The sequence below is a fragment of the Mirounga leonina genome, unplaced genomic scaffold (genome assembly GCF_011800145.1).
Source record: "Mirounga leonina isolate KUSES-001 unplaced genomic scaffold, KU_Mleo_1.0 Mir_125, whole genome shotgun sequence".
Taxonomy (NCBI): Eukaryota; Metazoa; Chordata; class Mammalia; order Carnivora; family Phocidae; genus Mirounga; species Mirounga leonina.
Genome location: NW_023270305.1, coordinates 42,114,275 through 42,134,412, shown reverse-complemented (window position 1 = coordinate 42,134,412; position 20,138 = coordinate 42,114,275). Strand labels below are relative to the sequence as shown.

Below are 20,138 nucleotides of genomic sequence, written 5' to 3'. Positions count from 1 at the left end.
ATGGAACCAGTGAAGGGCTCTCCCTAGAGGAAGAGACTCCAGGTTCCAGGCCCAGCAGACTCCCAAAAGCTGGCGGCACCTCAGAGCATCCCGTCCATCCCTCCTACCCAGTGACATCCCCCCCAACCCCGCTTCCCCCCCCCCACCTCCCCTGCCCTGGCTCCACACCAGGTACACACTTGAAGGTTCTCACTTTAAAATATCCCCTCCCTAGCAGTCCATCTGGCACAGATCAGAGACCATTCCCATACGTGGTCATATCTGCAGGTATGCTCTGACGACAGGGCCCACTGTGCCAGCTAGCACGGTGCCATCCCCCCACCATGCACAGGGGACTTCAGCATATACAGACTTGGCTTCTCTTTTAGGAACAAAGTTGGGGGAAGTAATGAGAAGTCCAAATGTCTCTGCCCTCGCAACCTGAGGGAATAAAACTTTAGGGCCTGCAGGAACCTTAGGACAACTAATAGAACCTGCCCCTTAATGCGGGAATCACCCCTTCTCTCTGACAGCCCCCACCGCTTAAACATTGCCGTGGCTGAGCAACTGACAGCATCACCAGGCTACCTCTGTAGCTGGAGTCCAGGTTCCACTGGTGGACAGCTCTTCCTTAGGCTGACCTGAGCTGTGTGTCCTTATCATTCCCACACACTGGTCCCAAAGGTGGCATGTGGATCTGCAAAGGCTCTCCATGAGGCAGTCCCCCAAGAGGCCAAAGCCAGCCTTCGAGGCATATGCCCCCAGCCAACATGCCCTTCGGCCATCCCTCCAAAGGCAGGAGCTCCTGCTGCCCTCCTGAGATAGGCCTGATGCCCAGGAAAGGTGTCCAGGAGACTGGACATATCCTCCCCCACCATCTGGGCACAATGAGGTGACAGAGAGGGGCCCAGGAAGCTCTAAGTAGGGATACCACATAATTTGCCTTCCAAACCAGGACTTTTTTAATATGGTAAAAGGACAATATTAACTATAGCAGGAAAACAGGCACCAACAGGATGGATGGCCACACTAACTCAAGGTCACCGGACACATGTCATGTCCCTCATTGACCCCATGGGGAATGCCACTGAGACTGAGCTTTCAGCAGCCGCTGCACACTCCGGGCTCCTTGGGACCTCAAAGTCCTACTTCTGGTGAGGGGCTGGGATAGATGCACAGACCACCAAAGGCCACCACAATACACCTGCCCCATGTTGTACCACAGTTACCCCAATTAAAAAATATTTGCATCCCACACTTGGTCCCCTACTGTACAGGGTTCTATGGTTAGTGTGAAGAGGATGGGGCAGGCAAGCTCTGGTGGCCTGCCCACAGGGAGCTTCTTCTCCAAAAGGCTCAGAGAGGGATAGACACAAAGGCAACCCTATTTGGCTCCGGTGGGGTTAACACGCTTGGTCTTGACAGTCCTCACACAGCAAGTAGCTCGTGCTGCAGCTCAGGATGCATGGCTCACAGTGGGCCGGTGAGCAGGGCCGAGTCCCGCGGCCCACACCTTAGTCTCAACTACGGCCACCCCTCCCCCACCCAGGCACACACACAGCCATGGGACCCAGCGGACAAGGGCCAGGTCAGGACGAAAATAAGGACCATCTTTTCAGCCCTGCATACCCTTGTTCCTTGTCTCCCAGCCACTGGCTTCTCCAAAAGCAGCAGCTTTTTTTCTGGATACCGGGCACCCAACACATAGTGCTTCAGGCCTCTCTGTGGGGTACCAGTGCCACGTGGGAGCACTAGAGGGCGCCGCTGCCCTTTCCAGTGAGGAACACCCAGCAATCCGCACAGGTAGCCCCGGGGGCACAGGCACCCAGAACCTCTGGCCTGTGGACAGACGCTGGAGCCCCAGCAGAAACCTGCAGCTACCTTCAGTCACTCAGGTTCTGGGTGTCTGACCTACAGCTTCCTGCTGTGAATTAGCTCACTTCTCATTCTCGCCTCAAAAGCCCAGAGCATGCCTTCCGGGCCAGGACCAACAGTCGTTTGTTCTTGGCCGTCTTCCTGGCTCTGTCAAGGCCCAGAGCCTGGGTGATGCCGGCGGGCTCAATGGCCAGGTCTCACGCCTGTCCAGGCCGCCCACTTTACCCAAAGAACTCTTGCCCCTGTGGCCTACGCCCTCAGATGAACCCCAGGGAGGGCAGAGATCCCTGGATGCCCTCCATCCTGCTGAGGACAAGCTCCGAATTCAAGGAGAAGGGCAAAAACCTCAGCTTCCTTATGTCCATCAGTGACCCAACTTGACTCTGAAGGGCAGTTGGGAGACATGGAGACACAGGAGAAGGAAAACAAGGGCTGTAAGCAGGAGTGAGGACAGTCCCAACATCACTCAAAGTAATGGCCCACAGGGGTCTGAACCCAAAGCCTGGGCACATGCACAGAAATGACCTCAAGAGAGATGTCCCCCAGCATCTGTCTGTCCTGGAGAAGGCCTTGAGATGATCCCTAGACAACAGCACTGAGCCTGTGGTCTGCGTTCCATCTGACCCAGGCCCCCCAGCTCCTCCCAGCAAATGCCCTATCTAGGTCTCCTGCCACCTCCCTCCATAGTACCACCCACAAATGAAAGTTGTCACGGGGCCACAGGCCCATCCCCTTTTTCCCCATCTTCCCTCGGCTGCAGGTGTCCAGCAGTTCCCCTGGGGTCTGGTGAGTAGGGGCTGGGCGGCAGGGACAGAAGCTGATGTACCTAGCCGGGGAGGCAGAGGGCGGCATCACCCAGAGACTGATCCGCCCCACCTGCCCATCTGCGAGGTGTAGGGGCGGGAGGAGGCTGCCAGGTGGCCAGGCCTGAACCCAGAAAGGCCTGGCATTTCTCTCCCCGAACCCTCTCAGTGGACTCGAATTCCACAGGGCAAGAGAAGAACCAGGACCACGGGATCCTCTTCCCTCTGCTGGGGAGGGGCTGTAGGAGCCTCTCTCTTGACCCTTCTGCACCGTGCCCAGCCTTTGTACCCCACCTCCTGCCCACAGACCCGTCAACAGGGGAGGGGCAGGCTCACTGAGAGCAGAAACAGCCACCCGGCCAAACTAGCGGGGGCCTCTGCAGACACTGCCTGTCCAGCGCAGGCCCCAGGCCCTTGGGAAGCAGGGACTTCTGCTCCTAGGACCTACGCCTGGCGGCCCTCCCTGCACCCTGCTGGACAATGCAGCAGCCTCTGATGGTCAGAGTTAGGAGGAGACCAAGGGCCAGGGTGGGGGCCGGAGCTGGGATACTGCGATTCGGTCATCTGAATGACCAAAGGTATACTTCTCGTATGTATGTGGTCTTCGTCCACAGTTTCTGGCTCACAGGTTCCAAAACCCTTGGAATTTCCTGAGCAATAAGAGCATCTTTTAATATTTGGTCTCTTGTCCTCACTTCCTGAAATGCTTCAGAGCCAGAAAAGTGAAATGGGCATCTTGTTATTCATAACAAGCCCCTTTCCACCACAACAGGGTTTGTGTTGATAAGGTGACTTTTTAAAAAGCCCCAAAGGACCCTAAGGATGGAGGCTGGTTGCCAGGGGAACCAACCTTGAATAGAAGGGTGGAACTTTCAGTCCCACCCTGATTTCTGCAGAGGAGACGGGCTGGAAGTTGAACTGACCACCAGTGGCCAATGATTTAATCACTCGTACCTGTGTGAGGAAGTCTCCATAAGAACTCCAAAGGATGGGGTTTAGGAGCTTCGGGGTTGATGAACATGTGGAGATGCAGGGGGCGTGGTGTGCCTGGAGAGAGTACGGAAGCCCTGTGCCCTCTCCCCAGACCTTGTCCTGTACATCTCTTCCATCAGGCTGTTCCTGAGTTACAGACTTTTATAATAAACCAGTGTAAGCAAAATGTTTCCAAGTTCTATGAGCCACGCTAGCAAATGAATCAAACCCAAGGAAGGAGGGGGTCACTGGAACCTCTGATCTATAGCCGGTTGGTCAGTAGCAATGTGACAACCTGACTTTCGGCAGGCATCTGAAGTGGCTGGTGGGGGTGGGGCTCAATCCTGTAGCACTGAGCCTATGTGGGGTCTGATGCGTCTCCGGGTCAATAGTGTCAGCATTGAGTTGAATTGTACGGCATCCAGCTGGTGTCAGAGAACAGCTTGGGCATGTGGGAAACCGGTCCCCACAGTGGAACTGGGTGCAGAATCCTAATTAGTATCAGAACTCTCTTGAGAGCTTTCCCAGGGCCTGAGCTCCAGGACTCCTGCATCCCTTCTGTGGGTGGGACTCAGCACATGAAGAGAGGGGTGGGGGCATCAATGACTTGATGGTCATCTCTCAGGGGGAAGAGGTCACACAGCCAGCTGGGGCAGCTGGGGTGGGGATGGAGGGTTTGAGGTAGAGGCCCCATCCCACCTCCCCACCTGCCAAGGCTTCCTGACCTTGAGGCCAGAGGGCAAGGGGTGGAGCTGGGAAGCAAAGAATTCACACAAATGGCCTTCCCTGCTTTTCTCCCCTTCCTCTCCCTCCCTCAGGGGGTAGGCGTGCCAACTCGGGAAGGGAAACCCTTGAGGAGACTGGACTCCTCAATCCACAGGGCCCCCAGAGCGCCGCGCCCTTGCAACTTACCTGTGTCCATGTGCCAACAACGAGCCTTGCCTTGGGGAAGTGGTACCCCCCCCACCATTCAACCATGCAAAGCCAGAGCCCCAGCAGCCTGCCCGAGGGCCCCATCTGCTCCGTCCTCCCTGCCCCAGGATCCAGGCTGGAAATGCCCCAGCATGCTCCCGGAGGAGCAAAGCTGGTTTGGCCAGGGACGTACCTGGGTTTTTGAGTTGGTTCCTTCGCTTCTCTCAAGCCAAACCAGCTACTCTTGGCCTTTTCCTCCCCGCTGGATGGGTGGTGGGGGGAGGCCCCCAGGGCGGGACCCCCCTTCTCCCCCAGAGAGCCGCGGCGCCCCAACTCGCTCCGACTCAGTCCCTGGTGGTGATGGTGGAAGAGGCCCATCCGGGGCTTCCGCTCCTCCTTCCGGGCTCCCTCCTTCTCGGCCACAGCCTCAGAGGAGGCCACCATGGGTGTGGTGACCTGTACTGGCTTGGCCTCAGGGAGCCGGGCCCCCTCCTCCTCTCCAGAGCGGCTGGCGCCGGGGGCCAACACTTGGGCCTGAGAGCTTGGCTCCTCCGGTCCGGGCGGCACCTCTGAGCTGCTGGTGCTGCGGCTGCCTCCGCCCCCGGAGTCATCTGTGGCCCGAGGCCCCTCCTCGGTGGGCCGGGAAGACCCGTGCAGGGAGCTGGAGGGTGGAAATGGGCCTGAGATGGAGCTGCGGTGCCGCAGGGTGGCCTGGGGCTCCTCATTGTAAATGTGGCTCCCATTGACGCAGAGTGAGGAGCGGGAGGCAGTTTCCAGGTGGCCCTGGAGGTCCAGAAGGGATCGGGGTGGAGCCGCTCGCATCTGGCTGGCCTCATCGCTGTAGGTCCTTTTGTGGGTGAGCAACTTGGGGGACTGGGTGGAGTCCCTGCCTGAAAAGGAAGCACCCACGGAGTTAGCAGCAGGAAGAGCAGCCTGTTTCCCGGCCCGGGGCCACCCCCGAACCCTTGTCTGCCCCCCAGGGGGGCAGGGCCCTCGCTCACTCACCCCCTTCGCTGGACAGCCAGCTGCTGCGGCTAGGCGAGCGGGTCAGGAGCTCAGCGCCCGGGCCCTGGTAGGCCAGGCTCCCACTGGCCGAGGACAGGGTGCTGTCCGAGCCCAGCGAGGTGTTGGACTGCGTCAGGGAGGACTTGCGCAGCTTGTTGCGGAGGAAGAAGCCTTTGGCTTTGCCCATCTTGCCCAGGCTGCCCAGCTCGGGGTCCTCCAGGGCGCTGCTTGGCAGGATGGCGGAGGCAGATTCCAGCTCAAACTTCTTCTTGCCCTTCATCTTGTCCTTGATCTTGCTGAAGGGGGACCGCGGCTTGTCCTTCATGGACAGGTCAAACATGCTGGCACTCAGGTTGTTGCGAGTGAACTGGATTGTGACTTGGATCTCCCCACGTTCCTTCTCCTTCTTGCCGGCCTTGGAGTGCAGCTTGTACCACCTGCAAGAAGGGGGGTGGGGTGGAGCTCCGGCCACAGGCCCGGGGAGCCCGCCGTCCCCTGGTGCCAGGCACCTCCCACAGCCTCTCCCACAGGCTCCTGCCCTGACCTGACACACAGGCCCAGCCCTCTGAGCCACAGGCATAGCCCAGAAACTATCTACAACTTGTCCATTGGGATGAAAACCACACCCTGAGTAGGGGAGTCCCCTCGGTGCTACCGGGCAGCGCAGCAGTTACCACTCATGCCACCTCCCCATCCCCCTTTCTGGGAGCTCGCAGACCTCCCCTCTGCCCCTCCCCACTCCGTCTGAAACTCTGAAACTCGGAGGCCCAACGGGGTGAGGCTGGGTGTGGGAGGAGCTCTTAACCGTCCAGGCCCCTGGGGCACACAGACCTACCCACATTTCTCCTCGGCTCGTCCCAGCCGAAGCTCTGCTCTGAGCCACCAGCGAGCCCAGGAAAGAACAGCTCATCCAGAGGCCCAGGGCCAGGAACACGAGGACACACACGTACACACACCTCAGTCCCTGACTCATCCAGACCCCACCAGGAACAGCTCTGCACACAACGGCACACAGGGGCCTCAAGCCAGAGAGCCAAGGCGGGGCAAGAGCGCGAGCATCCGCTGAGCAGCCCGTGTGTGGCACAACGGACTACACGGGCTTTCAGCTCACTCCCATGTACACCTTTCAACAAGACTGGGCCGTCGGAGCCACCACCCTGATTTTATACAGCAGGAGGTCAAGGCTCCGAGGTAAAGTAACTCATCCAGGAACAGGCAGGCAGGAAGGAGAGGAGACGGAGAGCCGGTTTTCCTCACTCCAAAGGCCATGGTCTTCCCACTCCACACTCCCAGAGAGGCCCCTAACACACACGAGCGCTGCGCAGGGTGGGTGGAGCGCGCCCTCCAGGGGAGGGGTGTGCACGGAGCTCTTCTTTCCTCTGCTGCCTGACCAGACTGCTGGCCAGCTACAGCATCTGTGTGGAGCAGTTAGACACCCCCCACCCGGGTCCCCTCCCATTCTACTCAGCAGGCCACCCCCCACCTCATCTCCTACAGATGTGAGCACAGAGATTCCGCAGAGAAACTGAACCAGAAGTGACTGAAAATCGGCCCCCTTTCTCACACCCACACCCAGAGTGCGTAACCTCCCTTGCACATTGGAGCTTAATACAATACTCAAAGCATGTGTTCCAGATAAGTTGGAGGAAATCTCCCAGGAAGTAGAAAGGCAAAGATGAGGTGATGATAGGAGGTCAGTCGAAGGAGGTCTATCACCAAATGACTGGAAAGTCAAGGAAGAGAAAGGAGTCTGCTCCCCTGGGTGAGGGACTTGGGAGTCCTCTCTACCATCCACAAAACAAGAAAAAAGCTGAGCAAGGCTGAAAATCAACAACTCACAGGGGATTTTTAGGGCAGGGAAACTATTCTGTAGGATACTGTAACAGTAAATACATGCCATTATATACTTGGCAGTACCCACAGAATATAAAACACAAGGAGTGAATTTTAATATAAACGATAGGCTCTAATTAATAATGATGCATTGGGATTGGTTCATCAGTTGTAACCAATGTGCCACACTAATGTGAAATGTTAATAAAAGAAGAAAAGACGGGGTGGGGGAGAAAGGAGGAGGGCCAGAGCTAGGGAGTATATGTGAACTCTCTGTACCTTCCATTTGTTTTTCTGTGAATCTAAAGCTGCTCTTTAAAAAATAAATAAATGAATAAATAAATAAAACCTCTATTAATTTTAAAAAAGGAGAGGGGGTAGGGGAGAGGGAAGGGAACAGAGAGCACCAGGAGGAAGAAACTGGGCAAGAAATAATACAAGAAAGTTTTCCTGACCTGAAGGACATGAGTACCAGCCCAGAAGGGCCACATGCATGCAGCACAAGGGACAAAGAAAGACCCAGCCAACAGGTCTCACTGTGAGGTTCCAGGATACCAGGCAGAAGAAGGAGACCCTGAAAGCTTCCAAACAGGGGGCACAGGTTTGTAAGTTCAGGAATTAGAATAACATTGGATCCTCACTCACAACACTGGGTACCCTATGGAGCCATGCCTTCAAAATTGTGAGGGAAAAGTTTTCCGGCCTAGAATTCTAGACCCAGCCAATAAAGAATGAAGGTGGAACAAGGCCTGGCGGAGATGGTCAGATCGGTCACTGAAGGGCTCAAAGTCCCTCAGTACATACATACACCGCACCCACATATACCCCATACTACCCACCCTCCCACACACAACCACCCCCAGCACTGCACACTATACCATACACACACACACACACATGCCACACACACCCCCCACATGCCTCAGTCTGCTACGGTGGTCACCGCCCAACCCTGAGATCTGCCCACCCCACAGCACCAGCTCCCTGAGCTTCCCAGGCATAAACAGGTTGGGAGTGGGGGATCTTTTGTATGAAAAAAAGTCTTCCCGGGGCACATGCAGTTGCACCCATTTGGGAGCGTCCATCAAGACTGCACCCTTGTGTGCCCATTATGGGCTATGCGCCTGGCCTCTCCTGGGTGACCCACATCATGGCCCGGGCAGAGTGAGCCAGGGCTGCTGGTTTTCCCTCCTAGACCTGAGAGACCATCTACTGGGCAGCTGCGGCACAACCAGGGAGGGTGGAGGGCCGTGCTCCAAGTGTGGGTGCACATGTCTGTGCTCTCATAGTAAGCAGGGGCGGGGGGAGGGTGGGAGGAGTGCAGGGAGAAGAGAGAGAGCTAAGAGAGACAGATTGAAGGCAATGGGTGAGAGGATGTGTCACATGGGGGGGTGGGGAATGGGAGGAAGGAAGGGAGATTTACTAGAAAAATGAACCAGCTTGCATCAACATCCTCACACCCCTACTTTCTCAAGCCAATGCCCACCCTGGGCCTGACACTCAACTCTTTAAAGGCTGAGCCCTAATCACTTTCCCCAAACCTAGACTAGGCCCTATGTAGCACAGGAAGATCCTGGGAGGTGGAGAAAAAGAGAAGTGTATGGACTCCACCCCAGCCTGCTAGGCTCTGGGTAACTGGAATGGGCAAGCACACACATCCTTTGCTGGGGCATGAAGGTCAGGGGCCCTCAGTCCCAGCTGCTCACTCCGCACGTCACAGCATTAACAGTCGCTATCTGGGGGACGGGGAGGGAGGGGGATGAAGCTGCAGGGAACAATGACTGCCTACATAGAATATTTCTGTCCAGTCTGAATTTTTTTTAAGGAGCATACATTTCTGTCACAATAGGGAAAAGAGACAAAAGAAAACGCCTGCTTCTATCTTATCTCCTCAGTTGCTTGAGCCACAGAATAGGCTGCTGGCCTCTCCCTCCCACCCCCTCAGCTGAAGGGAGGGTGCATTAGCCCATGGTGACACTCAGGTCCTCTGCCCAGAGGATCCTTGCTCCCTGCCCTTCCCCACCCTCTTCCCTATAAGGCCATCTCTGCTTCTCTGCTTCTCCTGCTCTTCCCCAGGGAATTTGGGTCTGTGTCTCTCTCTCTCTCTCTCTCTCTCTCTCTCTCTCTCTCTCTCTCTCTCTCTCTGACCTGCTTTTCAGGAAGGCAGGAGTGAAGAGAAAAGACTTTCCTTACCATTTTCTGAGACTCCCCTATCCAGAGCAGAGTTAGGCTTAGAATGGCATCTGGACCCCAGCCGCTGTCACCTATCTAACTCCCTACCAGTCGAGAGCAGGACTGAACTGGACCCTGCTAGGCATCTCGGGTGCCCTAGGACTCAACCAGAGCAGGCCTTCTCCCAGGAGTGTGACCCACACAGGCTGGGATGGCAAGGCCCCACAACCACCAGCTCCCAGACAAAGGCTACAACCCTCCCCTTGACCCCTTGCTCCTGCTTCCTCCCGCCTGTCTAGATGGCCCCCTGAGAGATCCGGGACCTGTCAGGCACTGTAGCACACTGGAGTCCACTGGAGGCTAGAAAGCCACAGACATGGCCGGCGTGGGCTGATGATCCCTCCGTGAAGCAATGGAGACTTTCTCCTTACAGAGCCCCACATGCAGCAGATTCCAGAGCAAACAGGCACTGGGCATCCCATCCCCACAAACTGGGGCTCCCACGGGGAACGTGACTGCAGGGTCCTACGGCCCAGCCCAAGTCCCACTTCCCCTAGGAAGATCTCACAGCTGCACCATCCTGGCCCGGCCCAATCCCTCCTCCTGACCAGGCACACGCACTCTGAACCAGACTCACTCCACAACCAGACCTGGCTGCACTCTGCTCCATGGCTACCTGGGACTGTCATTCTCTGGGTGCCCGGGGTCTCCCTAGCTGGACTGGGTTCCCCGCAGATGCTTACTGAGTATCCCCCAGGGTACAGAGCTACAAAGTAAATGAACAGTGCATGGCAGGAAATCTTGGGATGTTACAAGACCTCCGTGACTCCCTGCCTGCACTCCCTCTCGCTTCCCTCTTGCTCTGCCCATTCCTTGCTTGGAGCTCCCATCCAGATGCTCGTAGCAGCAAAGGAGGGAGACTAAGAGCTGGGCTCTGCATTCTGAGTGCACACCCTGGCCCCATCACTTACCAGGTTACTTCCCTAAACCTCTGTTTCCTCAGCCATCTAGTGGGAAACCACCCTCTTGGGGCCGCCGGTCAGCACACAGCCAACACTTCCCATTTACTCTCAGATGGTGTGAGAGTCGTGGTAGGTGGGGCACATGAACGCTCCAAGGCCCAGGCAACACACACTCAGGAGGCAAGGGTTCGACAAAGAAGATTATATGGGACTTGTCCCAGGCGCGTCGGCAGTCAAGCCATGAGGGGCACCAATAGGAAAGGAGGAGTAAGAGAAAATCCCTTGCTCCTGAAGAGGTATGCACTGCTTTGGATGCTGCTCTTCCGAAGTGTCTCCCAAACTGCAAAGCGCAAAAGGGTCACTGGATCTGGTTAAAATGCAGATCTGCGGCTGTGGGCATCTAAGAGGCTCCATTTCCACCCAGCTTCCAGGGGATGCCTGCCCTGCTGCAGACCACATGTGGCTGGGGGGGGAGGGGTGGAGACACGTGATGGGGCTAGAGAACAGGCAAAGCTAGCCTTCTGGCACGCTCGCATCCCAGGCTCTATACCCCTTTACTATCCACACAGTCCAGGAGGCCAGGCCCATTATCCCCGTTCTGTGCTTGAGGAAACTAACCTACAGAGGTTTGTCACTTACCCAAGTCACCCAGGGAGTAAGCAACAGAGCTGGAACCTGAACATGAAGATGCCTAAATCCCAGCCCATGCCCTTAACCTTTAAGGTGTAGCATTTCTCATGATGCCTGTGTGGCTCAGTCGGTTAAGTGTCTGCCTTCAGCTCAGGTCATGATCCCAGGGTCCTGGGATCTAGTCCCGCATCTGGCTCCCTGCTCAGCTGGGAGTCTGCTTCTCCCTCTGCCGGCCACTCCCCCTGCTTGTGTTCCCTCTCTCTCTCTCTGACAAATAAATAAAATCTTTAAAAAAAAAAAAAAAAAAGATGTAGCATTTCTCATATGGCTGAATGCAAACACTCAGGCCTCTGGACACCCTGAGGGGACGGAGGCTGGAAAAGGCCTAGATGTACACCACAGATGCTGACAAAATCCCAGGAGGATGCAGCCCTGAAAGGTCACTGAGGGAACCTTGGGGTTTTATCCTGTTCCCAGGCCATTAAAACCTTGTCTGAGGGCAGCCCAGCCTCCCCCAGTGGCCATCAGAGTCCAGAATTCCTGGGGGCGCAGAACCATGGAGAAGCCTTAATGGCCACCTGCTCATCAGCCAAACCTCCCCCAAGCTCCCAAGGCGGCTGACAAAAGTTCAGCAGGCCCAGCTTGGACTTAGGACTCAGCCCTGAGCTGCTAGACAACCCCCTATACCCTGGGGGCAGAGGACAACGGCAGGATGGAAGGGGTGGGGAGCTAGGTGACCCACCTGTTACCAAGATTCCGGCCTGAGTTACTCCTCCGCCCACCACCTCCACCTGTCTCTCAGGGAACACCGCAGCTGGGCTAACAGTTGCCACACACCGTAACTGACCTAGGGCCTACGTCAAACTCACATATGCCAGAACCTGAGTGGCTCCCATCAGAGACCAGAGGCAGTAGGGGCCATGACATACAGGCCGGGGTACACTTGACTCATCCCCAATTTTTACCAGTCCCAAATTCAGCCTATGATCCAAATAATGGCGCCCCTTCTGAGCCCCCACACATCATTTGTTTCAGTCCCCAAACCCAGGAACCATCTTTGTCTCTTTTTTCCCCTCACACCCTGCATCTAAACTGTGAATTCTGTTGGCTTTACGTGCAAATTATATCCGGAATTCTCCCCCTTTCACCCCTGTCCCCCCTACAGTCCAGTCCACCACCATCTCCCTGCTGGACGTGACAATCCCCTGCTTCCCTGCTCCACCAGCAAACAGGAACATCACACCCTGCTCCTCAGAATGGTGGAAAGGTCCCATCTTTTGAGTCCTGGCTCCTCTGACTCTGAGTCACTCATCTGAGTCACCCACTTGTTGATGTCCCTGAACCTGTCAGGCTTGTTTCCACCCCAAAGCCACCGCACTTGCTTCTCCCTCTGCCTGAGACACAGGCCCGGATCTCACTCACTCACTCACATCAGGCGTCAGTTTATCGGAACCTCCTCAGTCTTTCCTGAGTCCCTCCGCTGCCAGTGTTCCTTGCCTTATTTTGTTTCTTCAGCGTACTTAACGCTACTTGACATCGTGTGTGCGTGTGTGCACACATCCCACATAGGACCACGATGTACCACGTATTCGTGGCTCTGTGCCATCTGTCTTCCTCTGCTGTACAGGCAGCAACTGTATTCTGCTCATCTCTGCATCCCCAGTACTTAAAACAGCAGACCCTCAAACATTTGTTCAATGAACTAACAAACTAATCTATAAATTGACCCAGGAATTTGTCCAGGCCTGTTCACAACTCAACAACTGTGTAACGTTTCTCTCATTACAAACCCATGGGTCTCACCCATGAGACCAGGTGCTCCCAAAAAGCAAAGAGGGTGCTCCCAGCTTACCATCCCCAACAGGAGCCCTCTGAGGGCAGAAGACCCAAGTGTCAGGCTTAAAGGGGACAGTTCCAAAAGGGGGCCTTCTTTAATCCTGACAGCCTCATCTCCCATCTCTGAGTGAAGAGTTCCATTCACTTCCCTGAGACAGTAGGCACCTGGCCAGATATGCGAAGTGCCCAGCCTGGTGAATGGAGATAGACGAAAGGAGGTTGGGTGTTGACCCCACTCTAGCCCATCACTAGGACACGAATCTTTTTTTTTTTAAGATTTTATTTATTTATTTGACAGCGAGAGTGCGTGTGCATGTGCACGCGCACACAACGGCGGGGCGGGGGGGGGGTGGTGGTGAGGGAGAAGCAGGTCTCCTGCCGAGCAGGGAGCCCGATGTGGGGCTCGATCCCAGGACTCCGGGATCATGACCTGAGCCGAAGGCAGATGCTTAACCAATGGAGCCACCCAGGCGCCCCCGAATCTCATCACCATTAACAGCTACATCTCTCCTTTATCGCTTATTATATGCTGGGCACTATACGAAGCACTCACCACACCGGGTATCTTACTAGTCCTCGTAACAATCCTGTGAGGTGGGTGTGGGAGGCAGACCTTGAGGGTGGCTACAGCATGGACTCTGGAGCCAGGCTGCCTGGTTTAACCTCAGCCCCACCACCTGTATGACCTTGGGGGCAGGTCACTTAACCTCTCTATACCTCTGTTTCCGCCCCTATCTATAATGGGGGGGGGGGTGTAACACGTGTCCACTCTCCTCACAGGACCACTATGAGGACGAAGTGGGCTGTGTTGCACTCAGAGAATGGGGCCCAGCACACGAGAAATGCCACACGAGTGTCAGCCCACATACTTTTGCTGATGCAGACACGGGGGCACAGAGAAGTTGGCTGGGTTAAGTCACACACTTCTAATCAGTAAGCAGGAAAGCCAGGATGTGAACTCAAGCTCCCTGACTCCAGAGCCCCTGACCTTCATCAGTTAGGTGGAAGACAAGTTACATCTTTATTTCTCCTAACCTCTAACTGAAATTTAGCATTTCTGCCAATTATGAGTTTCTGCAACAGTGACAGTATGGCAGGAGTACCTGTCAGTGTGCCACTAAGAGAATCCAGACAGCTTCATATCCTATTACAGCTGTGGCAGAAGTCACAGAATATGGTTTCTACTCAGCAGTACTCTGAACTTTAACGTTATTAGACAACCACCAGACTGCATCACTTAGCACAGGAATAAAGGACATGTTACTGTAGCAAATGTTTCCATATATTGATAAATGAACTTCAATACCATTGGTGTACTTTGTAATCCTACACATCTGAAGGTCTTCTTCTGAGAAGGGGCCTACAGGCTTCAACCAGAGACCAAAGTGGCCCATGGCACAAAAAGGGCTAAGAATATCTGCTCTAGAGTAGGGAGAGAACAAAGGCAGCAGAAAGGCAGGTCTCCTCCTCCTGCCCCACCGCATGGCACCCAGGCTGAGATTTCAAAGCCGAGGAGAGGCACTGCTCCCCACTTCCTACCCAGGGGCATGGGAGGGCCAGGCCAGGGGCCAGAAGCTGGCTCAAGGCCCGGAGTCTCGCCAGCGTCACACTACAGTGCTCAGTCTAACCCTCGGATACCCTGCATGCCAGTGAAGGTGACTCCAGAAAAACAAAAACAGCCAAGTGCACCTGCTAGCTAGGGAGCAGGCAAGTGTGTTTTGCTCATACCCCAAAACCCCAATCTCTCACGTCCCGGGGGTGGCTCCTCACCTGATCCTCACCTGCTACAGCTATAACCCATCAGGGGTGCAGTTTCTCCCTGATGGCTATAGATGCCACCCGGGCCTCTCCAGAGACAGGTCTCACCTCAGGCTACTGACAGGCTGGCGATGAGGGGGGTCTTGCAAAGCTGACAGTTGCTGGCATCAGACCCCAACCCCCGAGGCAAATGAAGCTAAGAGGCCTGACTGATGTACTGGCTGGAGAATCTTCCAGAAGGGAAAGTGAGAAGCCAGCACAAAGGAGAGAAAGATATATTGATCCAGTTCTCCCTTCCTGGCCTCACTCTCCCCATCTGGAGAGTTAGTACAAACGGGGGGCTGCGGGGCTCTGGAGTGGAGAGGATAGGCGACCCAAAAAGTAGATGTTGGGGAAAACTGCAGGCGGAAACACCAAAATATCTATCCTTCACATTATCTGCCCCCGTATTCCTACTCCAGGCCAGCCATCAGCCATTTCAAGCGACGTTGTACAGAGCATATCATTTGCCCTCAAGATACCTGCTGCCCCAGAGACGAGTTACCTTTTCCCACCGTCCCCGGGCTCATGAGGCCCTGAGATCTCTGCTCTGGCAGGAAACTCCTGCAGTGTAAAGAACTAGTATCAGGCACACCATCATGGGGCAGGGTGGATTTTTAATTTGAAAGTCATCACTAATGGAAAACTAATGGCAAAGAACTGCCATTCCTGGTATTCCTCAGTGAACGGCACCATCCTGCCCATTTCTACACAGAGTGACCAAAGAGTTGAGAGGGAAAGCTCTTCCTTCTGCCAGGTTCCTGAGAGAGATGGAGGAAAAGGCAGAACTGGGGACCACGGCAGCGCTCATCCGTGAATGCTAAAACCACGGTGATGGCGAATTTCATAATGGCGGCGTTGGGGCAACAGGACCCGCTGCCCCACCTGGCCTCACTGACAGAGACACTGACAGCGAGGCCCTGGAGCGGCTTCCCCCGCCCTGCCCCACATGGAAGGAATCTTGCCTGCAGGCGGGGTGTGGGGACCTGGCCTTGCAGACCCAGCCACTAGTGCTCAGGGGCTGGAGAACCCAGATGAGGAGCAGCAGAAGGAGCTCCTCAGCCTGGGCCACAGTGTCAGACAGCCTCAAGGACAAGTGACCCAGCTCCTCCATCCACGGGGTAGGGGTCTGAGACAAAGACTGTCATCCTGGGAGGCCTAACCAGGCACAGAATGGGCGCCCTGTCCAGATGCTGCCTCAACAAACCACCTATGAAGAGAGAGTTCTGGTATCAGGGGAAATCGCATGTGGACTGGACACTAGAGGATTATTAAGGAACTGTTGATTTTGTGTGTGATAAGGACATTATGGTTATGTTAGGGAGCACTGACTCATTGACACTCTCCTTCTGGTCCCACTTGGGACTAACAGTGCAGTTTCCATTAGATCCCAGAGGTCGGGGGGTAGCCTTGGGCCAGGACACAGGCTTTTTCTCCTTGTCCTACGACTGAGCCCTGGTCTCTGAGCCTTGTGCTGACTGGTGAGTTCAGTCTTGCCCACTCATTGCCACACCCCAGCACAGGGCCTGGCGCCCGATGCCAACACCATCCCTCTTAGAGGCACAGGGCTCTCGCCCATGAAATCCACCCAACCATGGGAGGCCTCGACTAGGCCTCCACTCAAAACATTTCCCAAGTATGTGCCAGGAATAAGAAGGGAGAGTCCTTGAGAAGCTCGCATCTTGGTGGGGAAATAAGATAGCCACACAAATCAAGGAAAGCGACTGACACCGCAAAAATGCACAAACCGCATAAGCGAATTAAAGTAGTAAGATGATTTCGGACGGGGTCGTGAAGGACATGACATTGATACTGGGCCTTGAGCAATGGGGAGCGAAGAGGCAAGGAGTTGGGTTCGGAAGACATTCCAGGTGGAAGGAATAAAATATGCAAATGCCAGGGCTGACAAGGAAAGTCAGGCAGAAAGGTGCCCTGGGACAGGTAGGAGAGGGCCTCTGGGGCGCCTGGGTGGCTCAGTTGGTTAAGCGACTGCCTTCGGCTCAGGTCATGATCCTGGAGTCCCGGGATGAGTCCCGCATCGGGCTCCCTGCTCGGCAGGGAATCTGCTTCTCCCTCTGACCCTCCCCTTCTCATGTTCTCTCTCTCTCATTCTCTCTCTCAAATAAATAAATAAAATCTTTAAAATAAAAAAAAAAAGGAGAGGGCCTCAAACACTATTCTGGGCCCGAAGAGCGCGCTACAGGGTACAAACAAGGACTGGGCCTGATGGACACTATGCTGCAGGAAGAGCGTGGGACAGCAGAGAGAGGGACAGCACCAAGGTAAGGCAGGGGTGACAGGCATGAGCCGACACAAGCCAGGGCAGGTCCCCTGGCTGTGCTGACCTGAACAATTCCTTACGCCTCTGCAGGTATAATATTTTCTCATCATAAATTAATAAACTGGCATTCTGGTTTATAAAAAGGCAGCAGCAGTTATGATTAACAGGCCAGAACAGGAATTTAAAAAAAAAAAAAAAAAAAGTCCTAAACTAGGACAGGAGCAATGGGGAAGGTGGAAGGGGCCCCTTTCCTCCGGCAGCGACCTCGGCCCTGCACTCTCCCTCCTTAGAAGCGACAGCAGGGACTGCGACTCACCTTTTCTCCCCCAAACCCAGGGGCAGGGCCTGATATATGGAACACTTTCCAATACCTGCTGGATAAAGGAGATGGCATTGTCAAGGGCTCAGCTAGTCCCAAAAATAAGTTGAAAAAAAATTATTTTAAGGGCAGAGCGGGAAGACAAGAGACCCAGGTTCTAGTTCATGGATCTGACTTACTAAGAGGGTTTAAAGCCGCCATTTCACCCCTGGAAAAGTGGGGCGATAAGACAAGCCAGTGAGGGGCAGGGAGAAGTGACAACAAAGACTGTGAGTACTCAGGGATCAGGGGGGACAGCTGGAAAACCCCCTCCCCAGAGTCTCCTCCATCGGACACCTTCACTCCTCTCCAAATCCCCCACCCAAGCCTTCCTCCTAGTGCGCTATCAGACAGGGCCTCAGGCCGATCTTCTTCTGGTTCCCCACACACAATCAAACCCACCCTTTGATTTGGTATCTACAGCAAAACTGCAAGCCAGAACCAGTCCTCAGGCAGGATATTGCCTCTTATCAGGCCAGGAGATGCCTCTTATCACCTACTCAAGCATCCTCGGAGCCCAGAACCAGCACTTCATGAGCCACCCCAGCCTCTGTGAGCATGGCTTGCTCAACTCGCCTCAGAACCCAGCCAGGTCCAGCTTCCCTCCCTCCTAGGCACAAACACCTCAGCCAATCCTCCTGCCCCCCTCCTGCCCCCCTCCTGCCCCCTCCTGCTGTGGGCTCCGAAGGCCTGTCGCTGTCAGCTGGCCCCAGACTGGCCGGTGACCATACTCACTTGGCAGAGATAAAGCTATTAAAATGCCTAGAGACAAGTCTAACCACCCTGATAGCAGCAGAAAATATGTAACAGCCAAAAGCACGACGTAGGGGAAAAAGCACGGCGCTTGGGAATCAGAAATCTGGCTGCAGGAGCTGGTCACATAAGTCATGTGATCTTGGACATGAGACCCCAGTCTCCATATCTGTAAAAAATGGGGGTCACCATGTCTGCCCTCAGGGAAGAATGAAATGAGGTGATGCCAGGAAAGCACTCTGAAAAATAGGCCGAACCACACATACAGATTTGGGTTCACTGTCTATCAAAGGCCTTTTATAAGCTGTCATCAGCCCCACAGGAGCATGGGAGCCCAGGACCAACCAGTGATGACCCTGCCCAGGGAGAAGGAGAGAACCAGCAAGATGACCTCTCCCAGGTGGTCTTGGTCAGATGGGGGGTGGAGAGTAGGAAGAAATTCTACTTAATCGCACCCCCTCCCCAGTTTGCTCCAAAACCCACATTCACCCAAAACAAGAGTCTTGGGTCACGGAGGACAAAGCTAAGTAGTGCCTGGCCCCACAGCCAGGGTCTCGGTTTAGACACACAACAGGCGGAGACAAACAATAAACAAACTTCCTGTGTGGGAAAGTCAAGCTGATCAGAGGTATATAGCCTATGCGCAGACAACACTGCATTTCTGCAAACCAACGTTAAATGCATAGAACAACTTTGGATGAGGGGGCACCTGGGTGGCTCAGTTGGTTAAGCGACTGCCTTCGGCTCAGGTCATGATCCTGGAGTCCCTGGATCGAGTCCCGCATCGGGCTCCCTGCTCGGCAGGGAGTCTGCTTCTCCCTCTGACCCTCCCCCTCTCATGTGCTCTCTCTCTCTCTCTCAAATGAATAAATAAATAAATAAAATCTTTAAAAAAAAAAGAACAACTTTGGATGGATACCCAAGAACTGGCAATACTGGTTCCCTCTGAAGAGAGGAGCTGGATGACTCAAGGTCAGGGAAAGGGAGATTTTTCGTTGCATACCTTCTGTACCTTAAGAATTTGAACCAGGTGAACTACTCAAAAAAAAAAAAAGTTCAAGTCAGGCTGTTTTGCTGAGAGAGGCATAGGGGAAAGGAAGATTGGCTCCCCTCCACTCCCTCTCCTGGCCCAGCCCCGAAACACTCACTTCCCCTTCCGGAGGCAGTCTCCCTCTCTGAACCTCTCCCAGACTCCATCACAGCTTCAGCTGTCGATCCAGGACCTGCCTCCCCCAGGATGCCCACCCTGATCACTCCAACCCTGCTGAGTTCTCTCCTTATCCTTTCCCTCTCTCACACTTGTATAAGCTGTTCTGTAGGTTAATTATCCTTCCTGGGTAAGTCTTGTCTCAAACATATTTTTGCCCTTCTAGGGAAAGGGCTATACATTTCTTTCTCTTGTTTTCTCCAAAGCCCTGACCCAGGCACAGTGGTTACCTCCTAATTGCTTCCTAGATATTGAAAGGAAAAAAAAAAACACAACCAAATGACGGCATCGCTGTTAGGCCCTAGATGGCTCAGAGCATTCTGTCACAGTAAAACAAGCATGTGATTCTTGAGAAAGGTCAGGAAGTCTTGTATCTGCTGATGCTCCCAAGCTCTGCTCTACTGCACAAGCCAATGGGAGCAAATCTCCCCCGGAGGTGGGAGGGGGGTGCCCAGGGCCAAGGCAGAGCTTCCCAGGCCTCCCCCCAGCTCCTGAGACACACTCTGGTAGCACTGATACCGTCCTTCCCCAAGTACCCTGCAACACCCCCCGCCCCGGGAGACAGACACAACGGGATTCCAGGCTGTAGCTCAAACACACTTACCCCAGTCAGCCAAGGCCTCTCACAGGAGAAGCCGGCCATGCTTAAGAGGCGTGGGGCTAACCACAGAGATGGGCTTTGGGGAGGACAGTGAAACCCTCAGGAGGGCAGTGGCCGAGCCCTGGTCCTATGCAGAGCTAGCTCATGGAAGATATGGGGGGA

The 20,138-nt window shown here is 54.7% G+C and overlaps 1 protein-coding gene across 2 annotated transcripts in view; it reads right to left on the bottom strand.

Moving 5' to 3' along the window:
* Positions 1 to 20,138, bottom strand: part of RAB11FIP5 (RAB11 family interacting protein 5) — a 37,385-nt gene that overhangs the window by 10,968 nt on the left and 6,279 nt on the right. For both annotated transcript variants that reach the window (XM_035001303.1, XM_035001304.1), the window contains exons 2-3: positions 5,547 to 5,983; positions 4,735 to 5,431 (exon numbers count right to left, since the gene is read on the bottom strand). In XM_035001303.1, the coding sequence (XP_034857194.1) occupies positions 4,735 to 5,431; positions 5,547 to 5,983 (1,134 nt within the window). The remainder of the gene's footprint in view (positions 1 to 4,734; positions 5,432 to 5,546; positions 5,984 to 20,138) is intronic.